Below are 21,910 nucleotides of genomic sequence, written 5' to 3'. Positions count from 1 at the left end.
TTTGATTCACTTTTAGTTATTGCTTCATTTATCAAATTTCTGTTTAAAAAATGTCCGTCCATCAGGAAGTCTGTGTTACATTCTTCAATAATTCTTTAATTTAATCAGGAGCATTTATCAACCATTCAACATAGAAGGCATTCATTCTAGCGTGTAGCTTTAAAGGTGAGCATATATTCTCCTCTCTTTCTTTGACAGTCATCATGTGTGGGTTGATTACCCCCTCTAGTGGAAGAATCACCACACTTGCTTTATATTGTCTGGCCTGCCTTTTGTTTAGCTCTGTTTATAATGTGTAGATAAAAACAAGAACGACATACCTTTAACGACCTTATAGAGTTTTATTTGCTGTATAATAAATGGGTAAAAACTAAAAAAAGGAGAAAAACAAAACAATGAAGGTATGATGTATCCCATTATTCTATATACAACAGAGTACTGAGATAGACCTACCGTATATTATCCCTGCCCTTGTAGCAACATACCAGTTCATGATATAATAAGATTAGATTACATAAAACCATCCTTATGCCCAATAAATTAAATTGGGCATTTTGCGTATGTTTCCTTTGACCTTCGAATTAAATGTAACCTTAATATTTTCTCTCACATATCCTCTTGGCTTTTTTATGAATTATGCAATTAATTAAATCATTAATTAATGTTTCTTAATTTAGTATTCCTTGACATGCAGGATGGATACCAACCATTAATTGCAACCATTAATTATGAACCTAAATAGGGGGATAGCCGGTCTGGCAACCCTACGGCAAGTGCCATGTTATCGAGGATACTGCGACTGCAGTGGTTGCTTGAAGTTGCGCACCAAGATTACGACCCTTAATCAAAACCAGCTACACATCTATTGTATATACAATGGCATGCAAGAAGGCATTAGTAATTCTTTCTAAAGGTGCAGAAGAGATGGAAACGGTCATTCCCGTGGACGTCCTACGTAGAGCTGGGGTTTGTAACGTTACTGCTGCAGAAATCGCTAACTAACTGGTTTCATTTTAGTTACAGTCAAACGTACATGTCCAACTTGTTTTAAACTCGGATAGCAATTGCTTTTTGTTACAGTCCGCCATACCAATATGACAGGAGTCATTTTCAAATCCAAAATTGTCTGCCTGTGCACTTTGTCTTGCAACTGTTAGCAAAGCCAAAATGCCTTTGTAGACGAGTAACACGTATGTTTTCAAAATTTGTAACGCAACATAACTCTTCTATGAATGAATATAATTGATAATAACACGATCAGAGTATGGGACACTAATACAAATGACATCCGACTACAAATGTCTGCATAGGGTGTAAATGCTAAAGTTCAATATCTAGCTCCATGTCGTGTCACTTCAAAACACAGTGGCGTCTTTTCAAAGTAAAAGTTACTCGTCTTGACCCAGTGCACACTATATACATATACTAAATGTTCCATAGGATAATCTCATAATCATAACCATGATTTTGTGATGATTTTTTACTTTTACTATAGATTTCTGTCACACTGGCAGGATTAACGGGGAAAGAGCCAGTCCAGTGCAGTAGAAATGTTGTCATCTGTCCGGATACAAGCTTGGAAGATGCCAGCAAACAGGTTAAACCCACGATCACAGTGATTTAATATCTCAACAGTAGCCGAAAGCATTGTTTAGAAATTCTTGATATTATTGTATCATATTACATGATTGTTAATGAACATAAAATTGAGTGCTGAACATGCAAGTATGTTTCCTACATATGTTATTGATGGTCTTTCAGGGTCCTTATGACGTCGTGCTTCTTCCAGGAGGGATGCCAGGGGCCCAGAATTTGGCAGAGGTAAATATTTTCATTTTCTAATTCTTGGATTTTATATTCTAAACAATTTCCACAAGATTTTATTAATACATGTATTATTGTGTTTGTTTTCTTTCATTTTTATCTTCGTTTTGGAATATACAGTATCTCACAAAAGTGAGTACACCCCTCACATTTTTGTAAATATTTTATTAAATTAATTCATGGCACAACACTGAAGAATTTACACTTTGATACAATGTAAAGTAGTCAGTGTACAGCTTGTATAACAGTGTAAATGTACTGTCCCCTCCAAATAACTCAACACACAGCCATTAATGTCTAAACCGCTGGCACCAAAAGTGAGTACACCCTTAAGTGAAAATGTCCAAATTGGGCCCAAAGTGTTAATATTTTGTGTGGCCACCATTATTTTCCAGCACTGCCTTAACCCTCTTGGGCATGGAGTTCACCAGAGCTTCACAGGTTGCCACTGGAATCCTCATCCACTCGTCCTTGAGGACATCACAAAGCTGATGGATGTTAGAGACCTTGCGCTCCTCCACCTTCCGTTTTAGGATGCTCAATAGGGTTTAGGTCTGGAGGCATGCTCAGCCAGTCTATCATGTTTACCGTCAGCTTCTTTAGCAAGGCAGTGGTCGTCTTGGAGGTGTGTTTGGGGTGGCTGAGCATGCCTCCAGACCTAAACCCTATTGAGCATCCTAAAACGGAAGGTGGAGGAGCACAAGGTCTCTAACATCCATCAGCTCTGTGATGTCCTCAAGGACGAGTGGATGAGGATTCCAGTGGAAACCTGTGAAGCTCTGGTGAACTCCATGTATAAAATAATATAAAATAATGGTGGCCACACAAAATATTAACACTTTGGGCCCAATTTGGACATTTTACCTTAAGGGTGTACTCACTTTTGGTGCCAGCGGTTTAGAGATTAATGGACAATACATTTACACTGTTATACAAGCTGTACACTGACTACTTTATATTGTATCAAAGTGTAATTTCTTCAGTGTTGTCCAATGAATAGATTTAATAAAATATTTACAAAAATGTGAGGGGTGTACTCACTTTTGTAAGATACTGTATAATTAGCAATCTAATGTTATAGGATTGCAAGGTTATGGGGTTGTATTGCTGTTGTTCTCTCCTGTAGTCTGCTGCTGTGAAAGAGGTGCTGAAGGATCAGGATTCTAGGGAAGGCCTGATTGCAGCCATATGTGCAGGTACAGTGAGATTGATGGGAAGCAATGTTTCTATGGGTCCAGTGCCCGATCTCCTTGTATGAACCATGTACGAACACATGTCAAAGTAATTTTTTTAACTTCTCTCCATTGTCGTATCGTATGTTTGACATGACCTAATTACACATGATTGATTGATTGATTGACTGAAAACTTTATTGAACAACAATTAACGGAAGTGTTCAAAAGGATTAAAAAACACAATAAAGCCCAAAGGCTTGTTTCCATTGTGGTTACATGGAAAGGGAGAAACAACACATGGTCTAAAACATGGAGAACAAACACACAGCACATGGACTACAACGTTGAGGAAAAAAGGGTAATAAAATAAATAAAACAGGGTTCCCTGACAGCCAAGCAGACACACAGACAGAACAATATTCCTAGTACTTCAGGGATCTTTTGATTTTGTTTATGAGTTACATAACCATTTTTTTTATTGAAGATTTAAAATGAAAGTAGGAGGAGCTCAACAATTTAAGGTTTAAAGGTACGACATTCCACAAGACAGCTGCCGAGTATAGGAAAGAGTAATTTCCCATACAGCTCTTAAAACGGCAGAGCCTGAAATCAGTGGAACTCCCCCTGGTGGAGTAATTGTGTGTGTCACTAATTTTAGAAAAGTAATGTTGTAGGTACTTGGGTGCCAGGTTATTTCTTATCTTGTAGACTCTTATCTTAGATTCAAACTGTGTTTCAGTTTGAATTGGGAAACTCTCTCCTCCATTCTGCGCCCCCTAAGACTGGAGAAGTGTTCAGGAAGATGTGTTCTGGGATGGAGTTTGAGATCCACTCTGATCAGTTTATTTTGACAGATCTGTAGCTTGTCTTTGAGGCCTTTAGTAGTGCCGGTGTACCAAGATGTACAGGCATAGTCAAAATGGCATTGAACAAGGGCATCGGCTAGGGTTTTCAAAGGGTTACTATCCAAGAGGCTGGATATTCTTGCCAGGAACTTAGTCCTTTGGCTCACCTTTGAGATAATTCTTTGGGCCATAAACGCCCCTAACAATTTCTTGTCTAATATACAGCCTAAGTAAGTGACCACTTCTTTGGCCGTAATTTAAACCGCACCTACTACTACCCTAAAATCCAAAGACTTTCTTAGTTTGTCTCTGGACCCAAACATAATTGACTCTGTTTTGCCAAGGTGGAGAGACAGCTTGTTATCTGTCAACCAAGCACTGAGGTTAAGGAGTTCTACGCTAAGCAGCCTTTCCACCTCTGATTTTTCTTTATTGGAGACTAGAATAGCAGAGTCATCTGCAAATAAAAACAGGTTGCAATCTATGGCTGTCAGCATATCATTCACACATAAAAAAAAGAAGAGAGGACCTAAAATACTCCCCTGTGGAACTCCACATGTTAATTTAAGTGGTGAGGACAAGGTTCCTTCCACATCCACCACCTGTTCTCTGCCAACCAGGTTTGACCTCACCCACTGGAGAGCTGTATCAGAAAATCCTAGGGCTTTGAGTTTGTTCAAGATATCATACTGTGTCAAACGCCTTTTGAAGGTCTTTTAACACGACGCCAAAAAAAATTCCCCTTATCCACCTCTTTCCTGATGAAGTATGTAAGATAGAGCAGACAGATATCAGTGGAATGGACTTTTCTAAAGCCTGATTGGAAGTCAAATAAGAGGTTCTGCTCTGCTAAATACCCAGCTATTTGCCCATAAATGATCCTTTCGACAATCTTTGAAATTGAACACAGGATAGATATGGGGCAGACATTTCCAGGATCAGATTTGAGCCCCTTTTTATATAAGGGTATCACTCTTGCCACCTTAAATGTATTGGGGAAATGGTTATTTCCAATGGATACATTTATAAGAGTTATGACAGGAATGATTTTTTTCAGCAGCATCCCTGAGAAATTTGGTAGGAATGTTGTCAAAACCGGTAGCCTTGGAAGGATTCAGGCCTTTGAGTTTTTTAGTACCAACTCCTCGGTTACTCGTTTGAAAGAAAGTGTTTGGCTGGACTCCCTTTTCTTCATTGTGCAACTTCTGTGGATCACTAAAAACACCAGAAGTAGAGGGTAGCTTCTGCAATGGTTACTTGCAATTGTTGTGAAGAAACTATTGAAGGTATTTGCCACCATTTTTTCATCATATTATATGGAGCCATTTATATCCAGGTCTATTTTACTTTGTTTTTGCTTTTTGCTCTTTCGTCTCCAAAGGCCTAAGAGTCAGGCCACAATTTCTTGGGATCCTTTTTATGCTCCTTAATTTTAAACCTAAAAAAAACATTTTTCGTCTCATCCACCATTCGCTGTACATTATTTCTAAATGTTTTATACTCTTTAAAAATAACAGGCAGGTTGGTTCTTTTAAACTTACTTACGATTTGGTCGCTCAAGTGAATGCTGTCCAAGATATAATTCTTTATCCAAGGCTGAGATCTCTGTTTAATCATGTTCTCTTTTAATGAATGAATGTCTCCTCATTAAATGTATTGATACTTTGTTGATATACTGCAATTCAAACTTTTGAATCCACTTAGTCTGTCACTTAGTTGGTTTTATTCATGGTTGTGTTGAAGGGAGTGTATGGAGTTCTGCGCTCTGCCGCTTCGTCAGTTCTGACGAAGCAGCAGAGCGCAGAACTCCATACACAACATGCACAAGAAATGCATGTTATTTATACATTCTTTGTATTTCATCAACAATGATTCATTGTATTTTTCTTACATCACCCAGGTATTCCTGCTCTATTGAATGGCATGATATGTAACATTGGAAAGCGTTGCCCAGTAACTGCCTATTGCATGAAACAGTCACTTCACATTCATAGGGATCATATACATGAGGCCTTCCAGAGTTGGACATTTCCAGAACTGTCCTGAGGCTATTAAATTATGGATTTTAAGTGAATAGGTCAATATGACAGTATAGAGGTTCACAACCGAATATATTCATGATGAAACACCATCCATGAATTCATTTTATTTTTCTTTCGGACCAATGCATTGTATTGTGTTCCAACTTTTTTTGAATAATGCTATACAGCTTAATCTGTGTCAGCTTTTTGGATAAAGACCATTAAATAACTGCCATTATCCAACAAGGAATATATATTTGACAGCTTGTACTTAAAGGACACATGAAGGGCATTTCAATGGGGACAGAGGGCCCATGTGGCAGAGTGACGTTGAGGGTGTCCTAGAAAATTATGCCAATCCTCAAAGGGATGTACAGTATAATGAACATGGCTGACAAGGGCAAAACTGGCAACAGTTATTACTCTGCCTTGATGTGGACACAAGTTTATTTCCAATGTTAAGGCAGGATAGAAACAATTTACACAAATTGTTTAACACTAGCATAATATCCATACCTTATTTTTCTCATGCCCCGCAAATATCTAGTCTATCTAGTCTACTATAGTGATTTAAGGTGTTTCCAGGTTTCACTTTCATTGTTCCAGTCTGCATTATCTCTCTTTTAGCTTGGCTTTGACTGCTGTTATGCCAGTAGAAAAGTGCAATCTTTAGACTGCATGGATATGCAGCCAAGGAGTGTAATCAATACCTTTCTATTTGGAGTATTCTGATGAACTAAGTACATTGCAAGGGCATTGCCTAAGTTAACACAGTGGTTTGCATTGTCACTGGCCTCGATTATGTTCTGTTGGCACTTTTGAACGTGGTATTTCAAACCCAGGAAGAGATAGCAATATGAATATACCTTTGTTGCAACACCACCATTTAAAAAATGGCTGTGACTATTGTTTTTTTTGTTTTTTCTTAACTTGTAATGAATGAATACAGTTTTGCATAGATGTTTTAATTTGTACTCTTTCCATTCTCAAGGTCCCACTGCTCTTTTGGCCCATGGAATTGGCTTTGGCAGAACAGTCACCACACACCCTGCCATGAAAGACAAGATGATGGCTGGAGGTATAATGTTAAACATATCAATCTATCTATTAATAGTTTATTACTGGATCCTGCAGACAAGGCTTGGGTTGCAATTCTCTATGTATTGCAGCAGATGGTGCTGTAACAGCTGTTTCATGCCTGTGAAGCATATCTATACACTGCAGAAGGAAGCATATGTAATGCAACAATGTGTCCAGCTAATGTTCGATTTAAAAGGACATTTGTCCCATTAGCAAATGCAGAGGATGTCGTTGTTTCTCTTTTTGTGTTGTTGCTGATCATGTGTTCTTGATTTATAATCAGTTCTTCATCTGAATTAACTAGTATTGGAACAACAAAATGAACACATAAGCTTTATTTGAAGGCCAGGGGTCTGTGCCAGAAACAAGGTTCGAAAAATTCTTAACTCAATCAATCACCCACTGAAGATGTGATCCACAAATTGCGACCATTATTGCGACTGAGTGGCACAACATATTTCTCTATGCATGATGACCATGCACTTTTTCCTATTTCTGATTAATACAGAAACTATATCATGTTGCACAATGACCACAGATAGAGTTAATGTGGTCAAGGTTAGCAAGTTCTACAAACACATGGAATAAATATGCAATAGGCAACATTAATAAAGTAAATCGAGAGAATTGGGGCATAAATTTGCATGCCTCTTTGCAATACTTTTGAAGGTGTTTGACTATTAATATTATTACATAACTTTTTTATTTGAATACATTTCTGGTTTTGTACAAAAAGCGACATTTTATTTTTTGTTTGCATCTAGATGCCTCCAAAAATGTATTCATTTTTATGACGGTAGTATATTCCTATCTTCCAATATTTATAGAAGTAATTGCTTCAGGTATGTATAGGGTTGACTGAAATGTAACTTGCTTAGGTGATGTCCAGAGCATATGTTGTCATGAAATGCATTGACTTCTAAATATGCAGGATACATGGGAACTCTGGGAGTTGAGTTCACATACATAATAACTAGGAAGTATCCCAATACATAATCGTTGTATTGGGTTATATCGATTTATATATGAATAATTGCATATAGATTCTAATAAAGCCAATACTGATAGTGAGGATAGTGGAGGTGAGGCTGACATTTTAATGGCATGTACCAGAATTGGGTCAGCCAATTCTGACCCATTTATTTTATATTCTAGGCTTTCAAACTGCATTTAGGGGTCAAACTCTTCACATTTTTGTCTCCTCCTCCCCGTCTATAGACCACTACAAGTATTCAGAAGCACGTGTCCAGAAGGATGGCCATTTCATCACCAGCCGTGGTCCAGGAACCAGTTTTGAGTTTGCATTAGCCATTGTGGAGAAGCTAATGGGGGCTGAGGTTGTAGCTCAAGTCAAAGCACCACTTATGTTGAAAGACTGATTATAGCCCTTGTCTTGGTAGCCAGTAACCTTCAAGCAGCAGTGTCAACTAATGTGATTGACTAAAGTGATATGATATGATAACTGATTTGATTTTTACTATCCTCATATAGTCATCTGACCAGGACTCCCTGGAAGAAGAGATATTGTATCCCAATGGGACCTTCCTGGTAAAATAAAGGATAAAAAAAAGGTTAATCCTAAAAGACAATGCACTTTAGCTCCTACAGTGTTTCATTTTTAAGATATACATGACATTAAACAATTATGTGCTTTGAGCCTGGTTGTTTTCCTTTGCATGAAATTAATATTAAACGGCACTTTCCACATGGATGCAATAGTAAGACAATTTCTATGTAAAATGTTTGGCACATAAAAATAAATGATGTACTGCTTGCTGAAATCGCCACACTCTCAGCTCTTCACTCTGTTGGCAGAGAGCGGGAAATACAATACAAATTAAATGGCACTTCATTTGTCCAATAACGGAGTTTGAGTTTGAGTGCCATTAAACATTAATGGCCAATAACAGCGCGTCTGCAGCAAAAAGGGCCGGGCTATGTTTCAGCGCGTGGTGGATCTGTCAAGCACGAGTACGCTTCTCCAGTTCCGACCGTAAGATTTCATCAAAGGTAAGCGTCTAGAAATCGTTTGGGCTCAGTAGTTTATCAGCAGAGACGGAGCGATATACCAAGTTAACGCGGGATTATTTTGTCATTTCATAGGTCGATCGTAACCTAGCTTGCTACATGAATACGATTACTCGTATGTCACGACATGTTTTAGTCAAGTTATTTAACGCTGCAGTGGCTCGTTTACATGAATACATGATGCCCTCATGGCTACAGTGGAAGGGGGCATGATAGCATACCCATAGCTCGTCTAGCGGCGAGTTGTGAGTTTATTGCTCTGATTGTATTCATTTGCGTCTCTCCAAAGCTAGCTACAATAACAACGCTCGGTATCCTTTCAATGTATGAATGAATTGATGCAAAAAGGAAAATCGATATGTAACTGAGCGATGTAACTGCAAAGCAGTTATTACATGGCGTTATGCATCTCACCGGTTGTGTGTAGCTCCTACTCTACCAATTAATCTGAGGCTGAACATCTCGATCAGCCGCTGTCCGTGTTCTTGATTCAGACTAACAACATGCACCAATACAACAACACCAGAACAACACCATAAGAAACGATGTTGTAACTGGTATTCTAGCCCACCTGTCTGGGTAACTCGGGATGTCGCTATTTTGAGGTTGATATGCACATAAATTCTTTTCATTTCACAAGATATGATCGACTATTGAATGAACCCACCAAGGTTATGTCTTTTATTTGAAACGGGTAAAACTAATCGCAGGATTTAGTGATGAAGCTGACTAGTAATTTCGTCATAGATACAGGCCTGAGCAGACTGTTCACTTCCCAATACGATCCCCTTTACAAGTTACAAGTCTACACGCTGTCAACAGGCAGCAAGAGAAAGACGCGTTTACTGAACGCTCATTTGACAAATCACACAACTTAAAAAGCTTGCAATTGCTTTAGTTGAAGTTGCTGAATAGGTTATTTTCGATTAAATGCAAATTTGGATTCTTCAAATAAGATCACATAAATCTTCTGAATATCTCTCACTCTCAGCAAGAAGCACAGAAGAGAGTAGCCATGAATACAAAAAGACAATTAGGTTTGATTTATTTGGTTTTATTCACCGTGACACAAACGCAGGTCTAATAACCTAACCCCTCAAGGCTGAAAGACACAGGATGCGTCAGAGGGGATCTTTTCCGTTATGAGCTTATGGTTATGTTGCTCACATTGATGATCGGGCTAGTGGTTGCCTTTGACAACTTGTGTGGTGTTTACTGAACTATACCGGATTTAAAATAATTCAAGGCTACCTTATGTCTCAAATCTATAATGCGTTCAAACATAAATACTTGTACACGTTCCCAGTAACTGTCTGAGCAGCATTTTATCTGCATCACATTGCATGTGTCTAATGAGTGCCCCATGCACCGGGATATTCCTGGAATGTTAACAATTTGCCTTCTCACACATAATATGTGAGAATGATTCTGCTTGAGTGACTGTACATTACAGGGCTTTAGGCTTGCCTAACTATTTCTGGATGGGTGGTTGGTGGTGGGCGGGGTAGGGTGAGTGTAAAGTCTTCTCTACTGAGTCACTGTTACTGGCTAATGATGCAATTAGATCGATGCACGTTGCATCTCTTCTATTAGTGCTGCATGGAAAAAACCTTGCTCGCCTGAGTAGCCTATGGATGCAATCAGTGGAAAAATCATGGATGATGACTAATTGGACCAAATGATGATTAAATAATTACAAATACACCAAACGTTATTGGTGAAATGTATGTATAAAAATATACGTTTAGATAATATTTAGAGATTCAACATTAATTGTATCAAAAAACGTACTGGAAATATTCTTTATAGTAAAATATACAGTTTTAAAAAGTGTGAGACAAGAAGAGTGACTTTAATTTTTAGATTGCTTGCCACATGGAGGCATTAAAATTCATGGAGGCACCTTCATTCTACTGAGCCCAATAAACTGGGCTTAGTATATGCTTTTAGTTAAAGTTATGGAATGGACCAGCCTTTGGAGCGCGTCTAAGTTAAGCACTTTCAATCAGTACTGGTAGTTGAAAAGTGGTAGTCTTGCATCCCTATGAACATGACAATACTCAGGATTAGCACTGTGTTGACGTGAAAGTATCTCTGGAGAAATGACCAGATAACCTGGATAATTAAGTGGTGAGTTTGATTGCTTTTAGGCAATGGCATGTGCATCTGGAGAATCATTCCTGGTGTTCCCGTCAGAGGATGGTGCTCGGTAATTGCAGAAATCCATTAGTCTTATAACTGGAGCGTTACCAATTGTCAGGGTAATGAGAAATGTTGAACCCTGTCATCCAGTTTTGCACTCATCTTTGTCAGTCCTAAGATGGGTGTATTGCTCTTGTAATGACACTGTGAGTTATTCAGCATTATGTTTTGAGAAGTTTGTGTGTGGAGTCCTTTTCATTTTGTTCTCATTAAGGTGTTTTCTGCTCCAGTTCTTTCTATGATGAACAATCACTTCTGGTACACTGATCAACACTGAGATAAATTATGGGCTTAAATTATATCCTCAATGCAGCAGAGTGGATAGAGAGCACCTGTGGCCACTATTGTAGTTTGTTGTTCAGTGTAGGCTATTTATATATTATCCAAAATGTCTTGGCTTCAAAACGCTGACCCATTTACCTGTACAATTGATGACTGTGGAGAATGTTGGTCTGTGGAGATTTGCTGAGGAAGAAAACGATTTATCACCAGCATCAAAAACCTTGCCAGAATGTGATGAAAAATAAATAATTCTATATATCTGTATCTTTTTGCCTGTGCACTCAAAGTTATTTCTATACAATATATATTATATATATATTATATAATTAATTATTATTATAGGGTTATCTAATTATGACCATCAGAAATCGGCAGGACAACAGGCCTTGCATTCACCCACATCTTGGTTTGACCGGTTTCTTTTGGAAAGCATACAGTAGCAGTGGTATACCATCAATCTTTCGTGTTTCTATTGGTGTGACTGATGACTGCCTCTGCAGCAGCCTCTGATGGCTAATCTTCCATGTCAGCAGGCCAGCGAGGATTTTGCAGCTTTCTGTGTTGGACATGAAGCTATAGACAAATTCCTCAGAGCTTTTAATTTGTTTGCTTAATACCTGTCACTTTCTCTTTGCGAGTGATAATCCCAGCAGATAATTCCGCAGCGATGTCGAAGCAGTAGCAGGCCTAATGTCCCTCCTCAAGGGATTCAAAAGACCGTAGGGTTTCAACCTTTGGCCAGAAAGAAAGACACTCGAAGACCAGATCCAGACAGCATATGGCCATACAGAACACTATATCAGTGGTGGTATAATTTCATGAGCGGAAGTCTAAACGATCACAGTTTGAATGTTCTTTATGACGAGTATATCAAGCATTTTCTGACAGTATTAACCATTTACATTTCATATACTGGGTTTCACTCTGAACATAATTTATGGTTGCAGACAGATAATGGAATTGCCTCTTGGTTCCATTAATACAGTCTGACACCGACACTAATGGATGCCGCGTTATGCCTTTTAACCTGTCTAGCAGTACGAGTGGAGGGCAAACACTCTGTCGAGTCTCTAAGCGGTTAACAACATCATTGTGATGCTTAGGATGCTCAGGCATGACGTTGCACGCATGCAGCAGACACCTATGATAGTACATAGAGGCATTTTGCATTGTGCGTGCACTTAGCAATCTGCAACAATTGCATTGCGGATGACTTCCCTCACGAGTGTTGGCCATCTTTAAACAGTGCTGATAATTTGCCTGTGGTGCCATGATAACATAGTCCAATTAATTTAAACAATGTGCAACAATGTGGCTGACGGCTGTAGGCTGTGATACTTTTGCACATCTGCATTAATAGCACGTGTATCATTCAAGTTGTTAGGAAGAGGTTGTTCAGTTGTTCTTTTGCCATGTGGATTGGGGATCCGATCTATAAATGTGGTTGCTATAGGTGGAATTCATTAACACATTTACAGAGGAAAGTGCGCTGAACCATATGTTCAGTTCCTAATAAAATCGAACAAATTATTTTAAGATAAAAGCTTACAAATGTTTTTCCTTCCTTCCTGAGTTAACATGTTGGTAAACAACCGGACTCAAACAATACTGTGAATTATCTAACATACAGGTTTGGTATAATTGGCTAACATTTGGATCATTGGCAAATTGAAACCTCGGTTCTGAAGCATCGTTCTCATTCACCCTCATATCATATCTTTCTGCCCAAATCAGTTTATTTTTAATTGAAAAGAGTGAAATGTTGTATCTAACTTCTATCTCCATGGTGAAATAACATTGCCTATTTGCAATAAAGCCATTGCATTACACTGTAGTTAGCCTTTTTTGAGCACAAAAAAGCTTCATATTTGACATCTTTGCATAGAGATAAGGCATTTTGTGTCATGGACAGCAAATATCTCCATCCTGCTCTGGTGTGTCTTTAAAGTGATTGCTTAGCATGCTGCACCTCCCCTTCAGCTTGTGTTACCAGAAGTTGATGCGGTCCACTGTATGGAAACCAGTCAACAGTCAGCAAACTGCACTGTAAAGTGTATAGTCATGTTTTGAGCCATAGTTTAATTGTGGATATCTTAATAAAAGCATGCTTTTCTTTCCTCCTTACATCGTTCTCTTATTTTTTAGCTTACTCCTCTGTTCCCCCCAAATGCTTGCTTACTCGAGTGCTGACAGGGCAAAGGGGATGGTTTGTGTGTGTGTGTGATGGGGAGAGAGAGAGAAATTGTGTGTGTGTGTGTGTGTGTGTGTGTGTGCGCGAGTGAGGCAACTAGAGGGAGGGGCACTTCCTTTAATGCTTCTGCTCCCCATAGCGACTCTATCGGGCTCACACGCTCATTCGCTCTCTCCCTCACCGTACCACTTTCATTCTTTCTTCCGTCCTCCCTGCTCCCTATCCCCCCTTCTCTCTCTCTCTCTCTCTCTCTCTCTCTCTCTCTCTCTCTCTCTCTCTCTCTCTCTCTCTCTCTCTCTCTCTCTCTCTCTCTCTCTCTCCTTTCTTATTTGTCTATATCTCTCTCTCTATCCATCTGTCCTTCCGTCCGCCCTTATCGCTCTCACATGCCTCACATCAGACACACATGCTCATCTCACATGGGCACACCGTTGTAGAAACACCCGATTTCAGAGAACGGAGAAGTCATTTTCTAGTCCGGTTTCATTCTCTCGCTCTCTTCTCTTCTCTCTCTTGCTCTCTCTCCCTGCTCCCCCGTTCTCTTCTCCTTTTGGAATTTCTGCTCCTCTTCTGTCACAGCCTCCCTCCGCTCGAGCCCTTCAGCGGGGTCCCTGCGTCAGGATAGACGGTAGACTGAGGTGGGTGTTTGAAAGATCTCAATGGCACAGCGGCTTCCTGTCTTTTAGCATCTGCCTCTGTTTCTCTCGCTCTCCTAACCGCCTCTGCTGATGAAGGTAGAAATGTTATGTGGGCATATGTTTGCGTCGTAGGCGAGCAGATGTCATGCTATCTCCGTATGAGTGTATAGCACTGTAAACAGCGGTCTACATGATGTACACTGCTTTATCTCTCTTTCTATCTCTCCCCCTTTGCTCTCTCACACTGTCAATATGCTGGATGCTTCTACTGCTGCATTGAGAACCATCTTTGCATACCTTATTATACTGGAATGTGTGATGCACTCGGTCCCTGTATCGCTCTCTTCTGATCTGTCATTGACCGTCTTCCCTCTTGGTCCTGATCTTTCCCTCTCTGTGTCTGCATGTATGTCATGTTTTATGCATGGTTTCTGTCCTCTTAAATTGCTCACAGGGACTAGTAGCCAGGCCGTCAGGGTTTATACAGACGCACCTTAAAATAGCTTTGTTGGAAGTAGGCAAGTGTGCGCGCACACACACACACACACACACACACACACACACACACACACACACACACACACACAGCTTTGAGTAGTTCACCTGGCCTACCGATGTTGCAGCAGTACTCATCTGTTGCAGTGGCGGAGCGGTGAGGTGCAGAGGGGGGGTGATGCAGGGAGCCGCAGTGTTGTGATGTATGTAGCTGAAAGGTTGTGGCAGGTAGCTGTGCCTGGGCGACGATATGTTAAAAAGGTGTGAGCGCAGGTCTTGTTTTGCTCGCCTGCCCAGTGGCTCTGGTCCAACACTGAGGAGAGGGAACAGGAGAGCCCGGCTGCAGGGGTTGGATTTGGTGCAGTATTGTAAGCTGTTGATTTTTCTAGCACAAGCAGCAATAGCAAGGAGAATTGGGGATTTCAGTGCCAGTAAGTCTTCATTAGTGTGGTTCTGCAAACATACTTCGCCCTCCCTTAAGATCATTGTATGCACTTTTTAAAGGAAGTTCCTTTCTTTCGGTAAACTTGGCCTAAAATGCACATATTATGTCATCTCGCAATCCTCCGCATATGAAGCATATGGCAGGCCACTCCCCTGCTTGTGTTGTGTGGACAAAAGAAACACATTAAATTGCTATATGTTCATCCTTTCATAAGGGAATTCAAGCAACGCATACATCTGGTATTCATATTCATAAACTTTGGCAACTGAAATGAGCACCATTAATGTGGTCCATATCATATGGTATTGGGAAATCTTCCCCATCACTAAAATAAAGACTTTACTGATGATGAATAAAAATGCACTGTATGTTCTGTTGAGCCAATACACCAACTATTCTGCTAATGTCACACCAGGTAGCAAGCATAACCCTTTCTTTTTAAACTTTTGGGCTTTAGAACCACCATCGCATTTCAGACACACTACCATGACATACATCTCTCGCTTTAAAGGATAAACATTCCTCTGATGAATATGTTTATCCATTCTCAGAATGTCTGCATTGCAGGACAATTGTCACACATTGTGTAAGGCTGGGACGAATTGCGGTTATTTGACATAACTGTAATATAACTGAGTGATTATCCAAAATATCTTGACTGATTTAGTCAGTATTATATATTTATTTATATTAAAAGGCAATATTGAGCAGGAATCCATTGTTAAGGAGGCCAACAGGTAGAATTGAGACATAGGAGTTCAAAGACAAAGGTCCATTAGTGCTTTTTACAAATTCAATACTATATCTGAAGTAAATGATAGATTTAGGTTATCTATAATTTACTATTTTTTAAATCATGCAGTTAAAAAATAGATGATTCCTGCTATTCTTATGTGCGATTAGGATAAATAATTAAAAATCGAACAAATGGTAACGATAGGCAAGCAAACGGGAATATAAATATAGCCACAAATATAAGATGAATGCATAATCCTATTTTGCATACTACCCTAGCTTGTCTGTACTTATAATGTTATACAAATGACAATGCCCACACGGAGTAATCATGAAATTAATATTCAAAGGACATATTGGCGGAGGCCCACACCACTAACAGCTTTTAGAGACAAACAGATGGCTTTTTGGGACAGAGCCATTTGTGAACAGGCACTACAGTACCTGGTCGCTGCTATTGGTCGGATGAAGCAAGGGTGCACCATGCCTGACACAGGGCTGCCTATTAATGACTTTATTTATGAGGGAATTGCATAACAAATAAACAGCACTGACAACAGCTCCATCAAGTGGTGTTTGATGTTGGTTTTGTAATGTTAAACTCAAACCCTGCAAAGGCATCATGAGCAAATATCATCATCAATTTACAACCTTGGTGGTTGAATATATTTTGGTTAAGATTGGTATTGTTGGCTGTACGTCAGCACTATTTCCTAAGCTGTGTTTGCTGGTTGTCCTTAATGTCCGGTGCTCTCATAGACATTGCTGTACAGCTGGTGTGGTTGTAATTTTAACGTGATAAGGGTGTGGTTGAAATGTTAACGTGATAAGTGTGTGTTAATGAAGTCCCTGTCATGTCAATCGAAGGTTTCCACAGGCCTGTAATGGTCCATCACATGATCAGATGTGGCCTTTAGCAGATTTCTGGCCTCCTCATTATTCCATCCAACTAGGCTCACTTTATGTTGTATGTTTACTAGGTGTAGGTCCATTAATTAACAACACGCCAGCATTGTGAATGTGACTCCATCTTTTCCCAAAGCCAGCAGCCTTTGGGGTTTCATTGGGCATTACTGGATCACTGTGGGCCTTGTTATTGTTAATTAGCTTTTTCCTTCCTCTCGACGTAGCTAGAGAGAAAAAATGTCATACTGACTTCAAGCTACGTATTCCTGTATCACGAATCACGTCACTGAAATACGTGCCTGAAACAGCATTGTGTGTACGCACTCATTTTAATATAATTCACTACGTATCTAGGATGAATGAGAATTACAGGTGTTTGTTTCTTCATTCACACCAGTGACCTGTGATATTAACGATAGTTAGTAGTGATGTTAAAGGGAACATGATGCTGTGATTGACCCCTTTTCCTGCTGACTATATACGAAGGGAACGATTACCCAACCTAGTGCTATGTTCACGTGCACCTAGCTATCCAGGAGCAATTCACGAATATTGCAATACAGCGTTGGTTCACTTTCGGTTTGTGCTTAGTGAGAAGCAGTTGACTAAATGGGGTTTGCATGCCGTTCTAGTCGTTCATCCGAGTGTAAAAAGGTCAGATGCCTGTGACGGTGTCACTGCCTACTCATTTACCCACACTCATCTCATGGCCTGATCGGAGCTATGTCTGCTCTGCTCCAGGGCATCCAGTTGGACATGGCACATGTGGGCTTCACCAGACTACTGCTCAAACAAGGCTACTGCCTGCCTCTATAGGTTAGCCTCAAATAGACCCAGCCAAGTGGTTTCAAAGTCTTACGCAGAGGCTGTCAGTTGTATATTGTCTCAAACTCCCATCTGTCCCATCTCTCCCAACTGTTTGGAGAAGAAGTAAGTCAGGAATCCTTCATAGACCAATTGTACTTTATTCAGCTTTCACCTTTATGAACCTTCCTGGGGTAACAGCAATGAGACCACGTTTTTGTCTCCCTGTAAAGGATCACAGAATGTGAAAAAAACAAATATGCAAACTAACCTTTTCATACTTAGCAAAAGCGTTTGACATGATTTAGCCTTTTAAAGGTTGTGAACTTTGGGTTACGGTAGACCCAAGTAAGTCTGTACATATTTAGGAAGACTTCAGTTGTTAACAGTTATGCTAGCCTTTAATATATCTGCTTGGGTGTTTTTTTGGTAGAAAGTGTTTTTGCTGCGGTAACCTAAGACGATAGGGCAGGCAGACTGATCACGTAGGGGAGCAAGGGAAGGTGACACAGGAAGAGGAAATGCAGAATGTTAAGAAATGCGAGGCCGATGAGCTGCCGAGCAAGGGGACAGAGACCGGCTCTTAGTGGAACCAAAGAAAGATGTGTGAAGATAACTGAGACATGTAGCGGGCTGAACAGAGTGCTGCAGTGCATACTTACATGTTATCTTTGGAGAGATTTTTTATAGCTAAATACTCTAATTAGGGGATGGCTTCATCAAGGTCATGTGTGTAGTCCCTGAGGACTACACACATGTACAGGCACAATCGACATGTGACAGGACGGGACAACACAATCTCAGAGGGAAAAAAACACAACAATGTCTTTGCTCTCAGTGAATAGTTTACGGTACAACCACTATATTGTTGTCTATAATTTTTATGAAAACATAAGAAAATTTATATTTGGCTAGTTAGACTTTCCTTTATATTTTCCCAAGTATGATGAAAAAACATTTGGGAAACATTGCTTACTTTCTTGTGAAAGAATAGCTTGACTGTGAGATAAATATTCTTATGCTAGAATAACTTTATTCTAGGACACTTAATTACAACTGGTCTATGAAAATACTACATTTGACATATCCTCACCTTTTAAATATACCTATATAATCATTAAATTACAGCCATGTGATTCCTTCATTCATTATAAATATGCTTCATGCAATATGCTTCAGTCGCAACACAGGAAAGGGTATTTATGGTTGAAGGGCAGTTTGGGATTAATGACACAGGGAAACAGACCTCCTGACGAAAACAAAGAAACGTCTTGAAAGTGGAAACAGAATACACCTTAAGACGGCCGTAACCTGTTATTCTTGTCATTGCCATAACATCTCAAAATTGGACATATATGTAGAAATAGCCAATCCTGGAAATTGTATATTAGAAAAAAGTAGAAAAAATATGACTTTGTACAATTGAGAATGAGTACCACAAAACATTAAACATAGGGTCTGTGATCACCAAACTTTCTCTGGGTAAATATTTGCACTAAGAAAATCAGCGGTTATGAAACAGAATGTATGAATATTGGCCACACTGCAGCTTCATGAAAATCCCCTCAATTAAAGTCGCACTTCTCACTGATTTCCAAAGCTGCAGAATACAAACCAGCTTTCATGTGATGCAGTGACAGCCACAGAGAACTGCTAGTCCTGTTGTCCTCATCATGTTTGAAAGCTTTGCTCCGCTTTCCAAAAGATCCGATAAACACTCTCCTCTGTTAATTACATTGGCCAGTGACCTTTGAATTCACCAGCACTGACGTGAGCTACTTATCCATGTTTACAATGGAAGTAAGATGCCAATCATAGATCATCGCCTGGGACTCTTTTTAGTGTGGCTAAAATGGAACCAATGATGAACACAAATGCTATGCTTATTTGACACAGCACTCATGTTCTTCCATGTAAACGGTGGCCAATCACACAGAGGCGTAATAATGGAGGGCCCGTACAGAAGGCAGATGACAGCCAATCTTCCCTCTTTCCCTCTTACCTTTTACCGCATTTCCCTGCTTTCACCTTTGCCATGTTCCCAGGTTGCTGTAACTGTATAGATGGCATGTTGTCGTTCTGACCGCAAGGCATAGGGAAACCCTGCAATCATTTTAGTATGGTTGCACCAGAACAAAAATAAGCTGTCCAAAACAATCTCACACTACAACAATGATTGTCCATTACATCTACCTATGGGTAGACATAAGGGTTGAAACACACCTTGTTACATTACTGCTGCAAAGTGTGTTTTTTCCCTGTTTATTTTAGGTGTCCATGTTAACAAATGCAATCATCAACACATTCTGTGTGTCTAGTTCATTGTAGGATACAAGACACATTACTGCTGCATGCAGGGTGGTTTGAAGCATATTTTTCAAGTTTTCCCGCACGCAAAAGACGTAGCTGAGTTGCGTGTGTTTGTGTATGGGAGAGTGTGTATTAATATTTAAATGTAGTAAATGGTATGTAATGCAAGCAAAAACAATTGATGTGTATTGAAGATGCAATGCATCAAAATCGGTATTAACATTGTTTATATGTGTTTATATTTATGTGTTTTGTGGGAGAGATGAGCTCAGGAGAAAGTTGGTCAAATATGTGAATCATTGAGCAAGATGAGTGAGATGGCATAGTTCAAAAGGGTTATAGGGTGGCTTCCCCACCACCCTTCCACACTGCAAAGTGTGAAGAACAGAGGCACACGCCACCCATTCGATTCCATGGCATGCACGTGGACATGGATAAACAACATGCTCACCCCTCATGCCTTAGGGCCCCCTGTGGCACAGTCTCGCTCTGTGCACACACTAAGAGATGTGTGCAGCCATGATTGTCTTGGACACAATGCATGCAAGCCAGCGCCGTGGAAGACCCATTTTCTGCTTTGTGCATGCTAGGCCCGGAGCGGTGTCACTCACATTCTGTTAAATGTTTTACCAATATCTAACACTTAAATGTGCCCTGAGATACAAGCAGTTTGAGATGGTTCTGGTTGTGCTCGTACATTAATGCCCCAATTACATGGAGCACATTGTTGTTTACATTATAGCTCTCCCAAGATGCCTCCTCAAATTCACTTGTTTTAGGTGTGGTCAGATCCTGAATTAATTTACTGTCCTGTGCCATGTTATGCCAAGTCAATGTTATTTGTATAGCCTTTTATCACAGTCCTTCTCAAAGGGCTTTGTAGGCCAAATATGTATGACACCCCCTAACCCTAACCCCCAAAGGGCAAGAAAGAAACCTTAAGAATAAACACTGAGTGAGTAATCCCTCCTTCTAGGGTTGGTTTGGAGGAAAAAAACAACAACAAATCAGACTTGTATTGGCCGATTGGTTCATAGCGATGGGGGTTAGTAATTAGTGGGGTGGACACTGGTGTCCAGGCACGATTACAGCAACCCACTAAAACATAGAAGGCATTATGGTTGGACAGGGTGGACAGGCAACGTATAGGAAACCTCTAATCGAGTGACTGTTGGCTTCAGGAATAGGCTAGTGCTGGTTAAGTCGATTGTGCTGTAAAGAGAGCTGAGGGACATCCTTGGAGCCAAATGAGAGAGTAAAGAGGAAGGTTTAAGTTTGGATTTTAATCTCAGCCGCTGTATAATTGCCAGTTTGATCCCAATCTAATGTATTCAACTGAACTCTTCAACTCAGTGAGCTAACTCGGGTCATTAGCAGTAAAAAGTTAAGTCATCTATTGTGTTATGGTGGGAAGTCTAATCGGATTGATGGAAGCCTTTTTTTTTGCTAACTTTTTACAATCGCAGTCTTTATTTCTTCTTATTATAGCATCCAATCGGGGGTAGGTTATGGAGGATGTTGGTACAAGTGAGGGATCGTCTGACTGGGTAAACGCAGTTGGTCAGTTGGACAGATTGGTTGGTGGTTATTCTTTTGGGGATGTCTTTTCTATCAAATGAACACCACTGAAGGAGGAAGCCAGATAGACTCAAGCCCTTCCCTCTGCTTTATCTCAGCTATTTTACTCCCAAAGTTAGTATTAAATGTTTTGCACTCATGTATTTATTATATTCTTTTTAATAAACCGTGGTTAGTTGTCAGTTACACCAGGGGAATCTGTGTTACCTCAGTGCAAACACATCTGCTTGGCACTGTGTCTATAGAGGCGAGCAACACTTCCATCAAATGCCTAATGTGATAATGCATTGTAAAATGGTGCTGAGGAGGGAAAAACAAGTTTAGATGGAAAATAGTTTTGACTGAGAACTT

At 39.9% G+C, this 21,910-nt stretch overlaps 2 protein-coding genes across 4 annotated transcripts in view; both read left to right on the top strand.

Moving 5' to 3' along the window:
* Positions 1–791: 791 nt before the first annotated feature.
* On the top strand, positions 792–8,601 carry park7 (parkinson protein 7). The gene is made up of 6 exons (XM_079747868.1): positions 792–966; positions 1,496–1,597; positions 1,762–1,821; positions 2,951–3,020; positions 6,857–6,943; positions 8,164–8,601. Exons 1-6 carry the CDS (start codon positions 877–879, stop codon positions 8,322–8,324), a joined length of 570 nt encoding a protein of 189 aa, XP_079603994.1. The 5' UTR covers positions 792–876; the 3' UTR covers positions 8,325–8,601.
* A 280-nt stretch (positions 8,602–8,881) lies between these two features.
* The window catches only part of kcnab2a (potassium voltage-gated channel subfamily A regulatory beta subunit 2a), a gene marked incomplete at its 5' end in the record, with an annotated part of 68,534 nt that continues 55,505 nt past the window's right edge, over positions 8,882–21,910 (top strand). For 2 of the 3 annotated variants that reach the window (XM_079747867.1, XM_079747865.1), the window contains one exon: positions 14,068–14,286. Of the gene's footprint in view, positions 8,956–14,067; positions 14,287–21,910 lie in introns of those variants that run through there. The other variant, XM_079747866.1, reaches the window with a different exon arrangement.

The sequence above is a fragment of the Pollachius pollachius genome, assembly GCF_949987615.1.
Source record: "Pollachius pollachius genome assembly, chromosome: 12".
Classification (NCBI taxonomy): domain Eukaryota; kingdom Metazoa; phylum Chordata; class Actinopteri; order Gadiformes; family Gadidae; genus Pollachius; species Pollachius pollachius.
The sequence above is the reverse complement of the archived record's forward strand: the minus strand, read 5'-3'. Positions and strand labels throughout refer to the sequence as shown.